This window comes from Paramormyrops kingsleyae, chromosome 21, assembly GCF_048594095.1.
Source record: "Paramormyrops kingsleyae isolate MSU_618 chromosome 21, PKINGS_0.4, whole genome shotgun sequence".
Classification (NCBI taxonomy): Eukaryota; Metazoa; Chordata; class Actinopteri; order Osteoglossiformes; family Mormyridae; genus Paramormyrops; species Paramormyrops kingsleyae.
This window is the reverse complement of record NC_132817.1, coordinates 13043415-13054384: the sequence shown is the minus strand read 5'-3', so window position 1 is coordinate 13054384 and position 10970 is coordinate 13043415. Positions and strand designations below refer to the sequence as shown.

General features: G+C 52.5%; 1 protein-coding gene across 4 annotated transcripts; it reads right to left on the bottom strand.

The window, feature by feature from the left end:
• Nucleotides 1-14: 14 nt before the first annotated feature.
• On the bottom strand, nucleotides 15-10921 carry LOC111847688 (epidermal growth factor receptor substrate 15-like 1). 4 transcript variants are annotated; one of them, XM_072704124.1, is made up of 23 exons: nucleotides 10777-10921; nucleotides 9419-9460; nucleotides 8853-8942; nucleotides 8711-8758; nucleotides 8532-8627; nucleotides 8341-8403; nucleotides 8044-8169; nucleotides 7888-7947; nucleotides 7568-7801; nucleotides 7130-7287; nucleotides 6748-6904; nucleotides 5699-5761; nucleotides 4247-4332; nucleotides 3831-3903; nucleotides 3408-3569; nucleotides 3130-3327; nucleotides 2868-2999; nucleotides 2644-2749; nucleotides 2186-2301; nucleotides 2068-2101; nucleotides 1610-1674; nucleotides 1405-1495; nucleotides 15-78 (listed from the first exon to the last, which is right to left on the bottom strand). In XM_072704124.1, exons 1-23 carry the CDS (start codon nucleotides 10801-10803, stop codon nucleotides 65-67), a joined length of 2241 nt encoding a protein of 746 aa, XP_072560225.1. In that variant the 5' UTR covers nucleotides 10804-10921; the 3' UTR covers nucleotides 15-64. The 4 variants fall into 4 exon arrangements, with proteins under 4 accessions (XP_072560225.1, XP_072560227.1, XP_072560228.1 ...); XM_072704126.1 differs by having other exon boundaries at nucleotides 2644-2746; XM_072704125.1 differs by having other exon boundaries at nucleotides 52-75.
• Nucleotides 10922-10970: the final 49 nt, after the last annotated feature.

The following is a 10970-nucleotide window of genomic DNA, read 5'->3' as shown; positions in this document are numbered from 1 at the left end:
TTCGGGGGGGGGGGGGGGGGGGGGGCAAGCAGGACCTCCAGAGCCTGACTGCTCCAGCCTGACCTCACTTCCAGGCTGCTGCAGAGGAAGACAGAGACAGACAGAGTGTTACACACTGACACACACACACACACACACACACACATGGGTAAACATGTCTTTATGGGGACCGCTCATTAATTTCTATGGGAAAAATGCTAACGCTAACTATGACAACCTTAACCCCTATCCAACCCTAACCATAACCAAAAGTTTTTTTTTACATTTTAAGTTTTTTCATTGCAGTCACAGATTTTTATTAAAACTGGTCCCCATAAGGGAAAAAAATGGGTATTTATCACATTGTGGGGACATTGTGTCCCCATAAGGTAAGGTATACCTGCTCAGACACACACACACAACCCTGACCTAACGAAGGGCCAGTTTAACAAATGGGACTAATATAGACTGATTAGAATGAGGATGCAGCATAGCGGTGAACCACAGAGATGCGATACAGAGATTCAGTGAGCAGAGTAAACACCCCCCCCCCCCCCCCCCACACCCCCTCGCCCCCAGGACTCCTTTTTTAACATCAGGGACACAAGCACATCTCTACACATTTTATTCTTGGTCTTTGCAAATAACTTTGTGGGGCAGAGAGCAAAGTCTCCCCTGTGGCAGGGGGGGGGGGGGTCATGCTAGAGCTGTGGTGAATCAGGGCCAGGGTCACGCAGGGGTGAGCGGGCTCCCAGCGCTGCCTGAGAAAGGGCGGTGGCCTCTCAGGGCGCTAACCGCAGCGCAGTCACAGTGCCAGCGGCCACAAGCGGCACCCCCCCCCCGGTGGTAGGCGCAAGCAGCTGGAGCCGCCAAGGCAACTTGCATGACGGATGGCATGAATGCAGCATGAGCACACAGAGGGCAGACCTGCTTCAGGAGAGCTGGGGGGGGGGGGAGACACCCCACAACCCTCCCAGGAGGCCACACAACTCTGCTAATAATTGACTCAGAATCATGTCAGACACAATCATCATCACACACACACACACACACACACACACACACACTCACAGCAGATAGTCGCTCCTGCTTGCACTTGGGCAGTGACACTGACAAGCACGGCCTCTGAACACGCGGTTTGGACGGGAAGCCGGTTGAGTTGATAACACTTCTGCTTTTGGCCCTGTCACCCACGAGCAGAGCGGTGCCATAGAGTGTGTGGGGGGGTGCTGGCCTATCTCTGACTGCACGGACACACACAGCCACACACACGCGGCGCAGAGATCATGGCTTATCTCGGCCCACACGCCCTTCCTGTTTATAGTATCTAGCGAACCCGTGGGAACGGTTGCATATGTTAACTGGGGGGGGGGCTGAACATCTGACTGCCCCCCGTTGGATGCTCGGTGATGTCGGGCCGCTCACCGCTGGGGGGGGCGGGCCGGGGGGGTCCCATCCTTGCCGGGGACCTCGCCGGGCTGTGCTGCCTCCGGGCCAAGGGGTCGTCCACCAGGCCCTGCGGAGTAACAAGGCAGCATGAGACCTGGGAGCCTAAACACCTACAGCCTTAAGGGGGCAGGATCCAAGGAGGCGCCTTCTGTGACAGTCACATGATCAGTGCTCCCCCCACCTTCGTCATGTGACTGAAGTCGGCGAAGTCGCTGCTGCTGAAGAGGTCGGAAGCTCTGAAGAGGTCTGGGAGGGAGTGAGAGAAACACGGCAATGGTGTCAAACGCAAGGACCCAGGGTCAGGTGCCGGGGAGCGGGAGGGGAATGCTAACTGTGGTGGGGGGGGGGCGAGGGGGGGTTGAGTAAGCAGGAAGGTCCTGATCACGTGGAATGACACAGACGCACATGGTCACTTCTGCCTGCACGGTTTTCACTAGTATGGAACAGGAAGGGGGTGTCAGTGTGTACAGGAATTGGGGAAGTGTGTTACTGTCAGTGACAGGGTGGGGGGGCATAGTGACACACACTGCTCACCGCAACCAAACTGCACACTCCGTATAATAATATCACTGGGGGAGAGCTGTTAAGAGCGACCCCCCAGGACCCAGGCCTTCCCCGGAACCTTCTGGACCAGCTTACCTGAAGTGTTTGATTTGGGCCCAACGGAGGCAGCCTGAGAGAGAGAGAGGGGTGGGGGGGGTTAAACTCTCACAAAGAGGTCCTTACAGATTTGGATGCGATCTCACAGCTCTGTTACCCTGGAGGAGGGGCCGAACGACGCAGATGGCGAGAAGAGGTCCCTCTCGAAGAAGCCATCGGATGAGGATGTCTTGAAAGGGTCACTGCCTTTGAAAGGGTCACCGGAAAACGTGTCTGTAAGGAGCAAGGGTCAGAGGGTCAGTTTGAAGGTGAGGCTTCAGCGTGGAGGGGCAGGGCTTCAGCGTGGAGGGGCAGGGCTTCAGCACGAGTGTGGGTGGGGCTTCAGAATGGAGGCGTGGCTTATTCCCCCAATACCGACCCACACTCGGATTTGCTATCTTGTTGGCAGTTGTGCAAACGGCATCTCTGCAGTGCGAGTGTGGGCACCCAGATCTCCTGCCTCTGCCCTCCCTGAAATAAACCCCCCTCCACTGCACAAAATTTGCAACAGATCCCGTGAGCCCCCACTGGGCCAGCAAGGCCGTCGGCAACCCCACTGCGTCAGATTAGGGGTACCTTTGAAGGGGTCTGATTTGAAGGGGTCCTCCGTCGGGAAGGGGTCAGAGGTCAGCTCCTGGGACGGCACCGGGAACGGGGAGGCCTTTGTCCTTAAAGGGTCCTGCTGGGAGCAAAAGCAGTGAATCCCATCACGGTTACTAATCCGTCTCCAGGGTCGGTGTCATGGAGCCAAGAGTAACGTGATGCTACAGAGGAATCAGCTCAGTCCCATGATTCCTCACCTGGGCGTCTTCTAGCGGAAAGGTGTCGGCCAGGTTGATTGAGCCGGTTCCGTTTAGGATGCTGCCGTACTCCTCGATGGTCCTCTTCACCTCCTCCTGACTGGCCTGGATTTGGGACAGCTTACTGCGTGCCTGCAGGGGGCAGAACCACAACCGGCACCTGATTGGTCAGCCTAACCATCAATCAAATTAAGAAGCCCAGCCCCTTTGCAAACAGGGCCACGCCCCCCTGTAAGCACCCTCCCCACCACCACCACCTCACCTGGCTGATCTCCTCCTGTGTGGCTTTGAGGGACCTTGTGACAGCATCCAGCCGCGTCCTGCCCGCACGCACGCTCTGATCCAGCTGAGTCTCCTCGTGCTGCAAGCGCCCCAGCTCCGCCCTCGCCTCTCCTAGCTCCGCCTCCTGGCTCTGAATGTCCGCCTCCTGCGACTGGATCTGGCTCTGCAGAGAGGTGACCTGCGGGTGCACATGGCCATTAGGGACTGTCTGTTGTATGTCGGAGCCCCCAGAGGCAGACAGGCTCAGCAGGGCCGCACCGTGTGGGATTCCTCCCGGCACTTGAGCCGCACGTCGGCCAGCATGGATTCCAGCTTCGCCCTCTGCTGGTCCATCTCCTGCAGCCGCTCCTGGGCGTCCTGCTTCTGCGCCTCCAGCTGCTGCAGGCCACTGGTCTCCCGCTCCAGGTCCCTCTGCATCTCCTATCACGGTGGGCAGGGTGCGAGAGAAGGAGCTGCTGTTTATCAGGTCGGACAATAGGTGTCGCAGCCGTTAAGGATGCAGACCACCTTCCAAGGGACCCAGGATCAAACAGGAAGTCTATAAAAAACCTATAAAAAAATGGGGTAAACAGCCTAACAGCAAAATGATGCACCTGACCTCGGGATTTGAACCAATAATCTTCCTGTCACAGGCACAGCATCTGAACCCGCCCGGCCGCACCCCCACGTTGACTCCCTCACCTGCACCTCACTTGATTTGTGCCTGATGGCCTCCTCCTTCTCCCTGACCTCCTTCTCCAGCAAAGATTTCTCCCTGAGCAGAAAGAGGAACAAAACACACTCTGGTTTTTATGATCTGCAATTCTGAATTGATCAGAATCAGCTACACAAACCGCAGAAATGACACATCAGCACAGCACCCTCTGATGCCTGTCGGCCTGTATGGCTTCCTGTCCACTAGGTCTAAAACCTGATAGGGTCCTTTTATTCATTCAATCTCAAGATTAAATCCACACAAGTCACCACAGCCAGATAATAGACATGTTCTTATGCACTTTAAGATACACCTAATAATCATGTTTCACCCCTGGTGGACAGAGGAGGTACTGCAGATAAGCGGACAAATACAAAAATAATCCATCCCATTGCCAGCTCACCTCTGCAGCTCAGCAATCTCCAGGCTCACATCATCCAGATCTTTGATCCCAGTGAGCTCAACCAGCCCCCCTGAGTTCAAGCTTTCCTGAGGGAGGGGGAGAGACATGGCGCATGAACCAGAAGCTACGGGTCATCTGTGTGCATGTTGTTGACATGTTCATTTAGGGTTTATTAACCTAAATTAAATTAAGTGGTGCTACCAGCAGGGGGCAGCATTGACATCTGAATGCTCACACTGAGATGAAGCCAAGAACACAGACCCATACAGATGGCTGTTACCCAGGGGTGTGTGTGTATGTGTGTGTGTGCACATCAGATATATACACACACACACACACACACACACACACACACATACACACAGTGGTACCTCAGAACTCAAATTTAATCCGTTCAGAACTCCGGATCAAATCCTAAAAAGTTTGAGTTGTGACCGAATTTTCCCCATAAGAAATAATGGAAAACCAATTAACTGGTTCACGGCCCCAAAAGATTACACCTAAATATGTTTTTTTTTTAGCATTTAAACACAAAATGAACTGGATAAAACAAGAAGAGCATATACTGTACTAAACACATCTAAGCACATTTATCAAAACAGTAATTTGTAAAGTGAGAAAATAAATGTATCCAAACAATGTGTAAAGTTAAAAAAAACAATGTGTCCTGCCCCGATCGTCCGCTCCTTCCGTGTGCCACGCCCCCTCGTTAACCTCATGTAGAATCCCAGTGTGATCAGCTGTTTCTGGTTGTTGTCATTAGCCCTCTGTATTTCTTCCATGTTTCAGTTTGTTTCCCCAGTCCGGTCATTGTATTGTCCGTCTGCGTTTTGCCTGCCTTACCTGAAGTTAAACCCTTTATTCCCCGATACCCTGACGTCTGCGCCTTTGTCTCCGTTCCGTCCCCGCTCGGCAGGACAATATTATTATAATTAAATGTATTAATGGTTTATCATTAATATTAAAATAATTAATAAGAAATCTTTATTTTTAAATGTATTTTATTATACAATAATTACTGTTACTGTCTATCATTGTCTAAATGTATTTTTACTGTCTAAATATATGTATTCAGCTAGTGTAAACATGCAGGATGCTATCACAGCGAATGTGAGGCTGAGACTGAAGCATTTCCCTTTGTTTCCGCTGAGAGACGTGTGGCGTGACTCATTTCCCCGCACATACAAGTTATCTTAGGTCGGCGTTCACGGTTTGACTTCTGAGATTCAGATCGAGCTCCAGGTAATTTTTTTTCCGAACTGATTGGTTCGACTTTTAAGAAATTCGAGCTATAATGAGTTTGAGAACTGAGGTACCACTACATGTGTGTGTGTGTGTGTGTGTGTGTGTGTGTGTGTGTGTGTGTGTGTGTGTGTGTGTGTGTGTGTGTGTGTGTATATATACATATAGTGAATACTGAGGATATAGGAGTGAGTAACATGAGTTACTCACATGCTGCATTTCCGACACGCTTGTTGTGTCTAACCCCCTGTGGGGCAAGAACCCCAGAAAGCTCTGGAAGAGAGAAACAGAAGATAGAGCAGGGCTTGGAGTGAGGTGTGATGGACATTGTGGAGAGAAAGAGTGAGAGACCAAGGGGAAGAGAGAGAGGGGGAGGAAGATAGACACATGGGGGGAAATTTAGGGGGGATGAAGACGAAGAGAGGGGGAGAGAGGGATAGAGGAAAGACACATAGGGAGAGAGAGAGGGAGAAGAAGAGAGGGTAGAAAGAGAGGGAGGGAAAGAGATAAGGAGAAGGGGAAAGACGAAGGCAGAAAGAGGAAGAGAAAAGGGGAGAGAGTGAGACAGGGAGGGAGGAAGAGAGAGGGCTGGAGGAGAGAGGGGGAGAGAGAAGCTACTCCAGAGAGGAGGTTAAGGCCAGCCGAGTGGCGAGTCACAGCAGACTCCCTGTATTGTCAGTCCTGAACACCTAAGGGTGGCTGGGTGGCGAGTCACAGCAGAGTCCCTGTCATCTCAGTCCTGATCTCCTAATGGCGGCCGGGTGGCGAGTCACAGCAGAGTCCCTGTCATCTCAGTCCTGATCTCCGAAGGACAGCCTAAGTCACAGCAGAGTCCCTGTAATCTCAATCTCAGTCCCACAGTCGGTTTTATTCCCCAGTCTTCTTCATTAATTACAGGTTCGCTGATTAGCCTGATGGCTGAGTGAATGGAACAGCTGAAATCACATGAAACCTAAACTGGTCCAGAACTTATTTAACACAATAACCCAAATATGGTTCAGTTCAGGAGCTATTATGCTGAACTTAAAAGCCATTCATTAACTGATTTAGTAACCGATTGTTTCACTCAAACCCGGGCCCTGGAGCTGGGATTGAAGGGTAGCTACCTCTCTACATGAGTCCATACGCGGTTTCTTCCTTTCTTTCTTCACCAGAGATTGAGGATGACTTACACCATCATTCACCACCAAGCCCCCAGTGAGAGCCGCCAGCCATTTCCCACAATCCAGTTCAGCAGACCAGCCGCTCAGGGTACTCACAGCCTCCAGGGCAGCCCTCTCTGAGGGGGGCAGCATGTCGGGGGTGAGGGCCTGGGGGGGGTCCAGCCCTTTGGAGACCTTTTGGTTGATGAGGTGCATGGCCAGAGAGAACTGCTCCTTGGTCAGCTTCCCCACCTGCCTGGTGTCAGCCAGGGACCTGGGGGGGAGGGGGGGGCACCCTTTGTGGTCTTTCTACCCAAACCTGCATCGTCCTTAGCATGATAAAGGTTCCATATATTTACATGTATCCTGCATTTCTGTCTGACATGGTCCCTCTGAGAACATTTTGGTTTATAAGACCAGTGGTTAGATGCTGCGTCCTGCACAGGGCCGGATCGGGCCAGACCACACACCCTAGACAGCTCCCCTCCCCCCCACTTACCAGATGTGGGCCAGCAGGTTTTGAGAAAGCCCGGAATGAATGAAGATCTCCTTCACTTCATGGCCACCGACCAGGCCATCCATGTCCATGTCTGTCTTCTGGAAGATGTCGTCATAACGCCCCCGGTCTGCCGCCGGCACCGCCCAGTTTACGGAGGACTGAGGTGAAGATGCAGGGAAAACCCAACGATCAGGAAAAACCAGAATGTGGAACGACAGGAACGACAGGAACGACAGGAATGTGACCAGGCCGGATCTCAGCATTCCAGAAACTGCGTGCAGATCTCAGGGAAACAGCCGGCTCACCCTAGAACCACAATCCGCAGGACAACCAACAGTCCCACCTTGAAAGCACACCTGGCTCAGAGACGCTAAGCTAACACGCTAAGGCATTCGCATGGTACCATGGAAACGCAGCCCACCGGGGTGTCGCACGCACCTGTGGCTCGAGTGAGGGCCTGGGGGAGGGGCTACTGGGGACCGATACCAGGCTGGTGTGGGTGGGGGTGGAGTGTAGGCTGTCCCTTGCTGGGGGGGGCGTCAACGGGAGGACAACCACGGAGCCGGGGAGTGTGGAGCCGACCTTTTTCCTCTTGGAGGGTGGGATGAGGGCGGAGGGGAGACTCGGGGGGATGGGCTCGTGCTCCAGGCTGCGGTACACCAGGTGCATTGCCTGGGGGGGGGGGGGGGAGGGGGATCACCAGTGCTCAGCCTGAGAGGTACAGCACCGGAGATGACAACAGAACCTCCGTAACTCACCACAGCAAACTCCTCTCTGTCCAGGCTTCCGTCTTTATCAATGTCGCTGAGATCCCACACCTGTGGATCATGGGGAAGTGGGGGGGGGGGGGGGGGCATTTACAGGGCAGCTGGATGCAGCCGGACACAGCAGGGGGCAGATGGACACAGACTCACCTTTCCCAGGACTTCCATAGGCAGGTTAGACTTCATCAGCACTGGTTTTGCTTTCTTGCCGGACAACAGTCCGTTTACTGGGGACAGGCTCTCGAAAATGTCACTGAATGTCTCCCTCTCCTCCGGCTGCGGGGACAGTGACAGATAGAGTGTTTTTTCACTGGTCCACGGGCCACCCAGAACTTAACAAAGATGCGGATGCGGCAACTTTTGAAAGTCCCCTGTATTCTGGGGGCAGAGCCAGGCGACCGCCACGGTCACTCCTCCAGCACGGTCAGCAACATCAAGCTCCCTCACCTTCACAGCCCAGTGGGCGTCGCCCAAGGACATGCTGCCCAGAATCGGACTGCCTGTGTCAGTCTGCAAACAGAACACTCCAGGTTACAGACACACAAGTGAAGAAACATCACTCCTACATTGCTCAAACATTACTCAGATATTACTCAAACTTTACTCAAACGTTAGCCACACTGTGCTTCAGCACTCACAAACGTGGGCGGGGGTCCCGGGAGCTCGAGGCCAGTGAGGCTGATTTCCTGACCACTCTGGGCTCGACCCACAAGCCTCAGAGCTACCAGGAAGCCCTGCAAAGACAGGAGAACAGCAGATGAGAATGAGCCCCCCGGCCAAGTCGAGCTGGGGGATCTGTGATAGCGGCTGGCTCCACCTGCTTGTCCAGGAAGCCTTTTCCATTGGGGTCTGCCAGCTCCCATATCTGAAGGTCAGAAGTCGCATGTCGATTACCTTACATTCCAGTCACACATGCAGCCACACACCTCAGCATCCCCGACACACATGCTCTCACACACCTGGCCCAGAGTACTGTCAGGAAGCTTTGACTTCTTCAGGAATAGTGCAGCCTCACTGGCTCCCACCCTGCCTGTACTTCTGGGATCGACCTTCAGGGGGAGACAAAGTGCATCCACACAGAGCCAGCTTCACCCACAATAACACTTAAGATGTTTTTCAAGGAATTATTCTGAATCAGGGCAAGGCTGGCAGTATCCAGCGCTCGGTATTGTGGTTCGACACCATGATTGATAGAGGTCAAATTATGAGTCACTGAAGTGTATCATCTACCCCACCCTGCAGCAGTACAGGTCCACCCTACAACTGTTTAACAATCACTATGGGCTCTTTCACTATGAAGTGATATATCATCCCAACCTACCCCATAGAAACATGAAAGTCGACCACAAGTTTCCATTTATAAAAAGTAAAATTAAACTTCTAAACTACAGCCAGGACGTCTTTACAATGTGACCCCCCCACCCTCCTCCAAGTAGGACAGCATGTTCCCTCCCGCACACACACACACACACACACACACACACACACACACACACGGGCAGGTTGGCAGCCTCATTGTCAGTACCTGTCTGTAGAAGTTCTCATATATGGGGTTTCCACCGGACAGCTGCAGGGACAGAAAAACACCGCTTTAGGAAGAGAGTAACACAGATGCCATGCAAACATTCTCCCTCGCAAACACAAAGGAGGGGCGTGTGGTACGGAAGGCCGCTTTAGGTAAACAAAGCCGTAACGAGGCTGGCCCGTGACTGAGAGCGCGAGGCAGGGCCAGGCTAGCACACGGCACTCTCCTACAGGGTATAGCGTTAGCTACCTCTCATTTATGGAACCCACGGCGGTCTGCTATGAGGGAGACCCTTCCTGACTCCCTCAGCTGTTGACAGAGATGTTCAGCCTATATGGGGACATCTGCCTGCTGTTTCAGAGGTTAAATTTCCAGGATGGGCCGTCCGGACGACGAGCCAGATGGTGCCAACTCTGTCCTAATCGCACTTCCTTCTGTGGGTCTGCGTGTAAGCAGCCCTTCCTGGAAGACCCTCTCAGACAGCCACGTACCGCCATGGATCTCTGGGTTTGCTTATCAGGGTGACGACACCACAGGGACAAGGGACACGCCTGCTTTGGTCGGTTTCACTTACTAATGGTTAATAGAAAGACGATCAGCTCTCATGGGATTACCCCACTACATCAGCCAGACCGGCAAGTTTCCCAAATTATCCTCAGCTAGCCCCAGGATATCACTGCAGATTGATCAAGGACTTTCAGAAACTGACACTAAACACTTCAACATAAAACTAAACCAAGAAGCATTATGCTTCAGTTAAATCCTTAATACATTTATTGTATCATAGTCTATTAATAGAGCCTGTCACCTACACATACTTAAGGATGTTAGGTTAAATCTTACACATATCTTACCAGACATAAAGAAAAACATGGGACATCTTGTCACACGTGGAAAAATTATAAGGAGGAAATCAAAGCAAAAAACATTTAAAGGTTTAAAAAGCCAGCCGGAAAACATAGAGGAATAGCGACAAAGACGATGTCAGCTGTATGATTTAGGATCTTTTATGAAAATACACAGGCGGCATTTCAATTAAAACGGCAGTTCCCCATTAAAGACCTGACCGGCTATGCGGATCTGTAAGAGCGGATCGGTGTCATTTACCAGCGGACATGTGCCGGACTGGGACACGGACAGGAGAATAGAGTGCGCGCCAGGCAAAGCCGGGCTCTGATTTTAACAGGACCGCTCCGTGTCAGCTTGGTGACAGCTGAATAGGACAGCCGAACCCAACAGGGACACCCAACCCGGCATAAGCCCAGACGAGCCCGTACACCTCAATCATCAGCTTTTCCTTCAAATAATATTCATCAGGCAGTCAAAAGCGTCCTAAACATCATTCAGACAGATCATACCTGTGCCAGAGACGGGAGCGCCGCCATGTTTCCTGCCGCAGCGGGGACGCGCTGCGGGGACGCGCACCCAGCTGTCCGATTATCCGCAGGGCGCACTGATTCAAAGACCCGACCGCAGGGCTGTGTGCCCTGTTTTTCACACCAGTGCCCAGTTTGGGTTATACGTTTAATTTAAAAAGATTTCTTTATCTAAT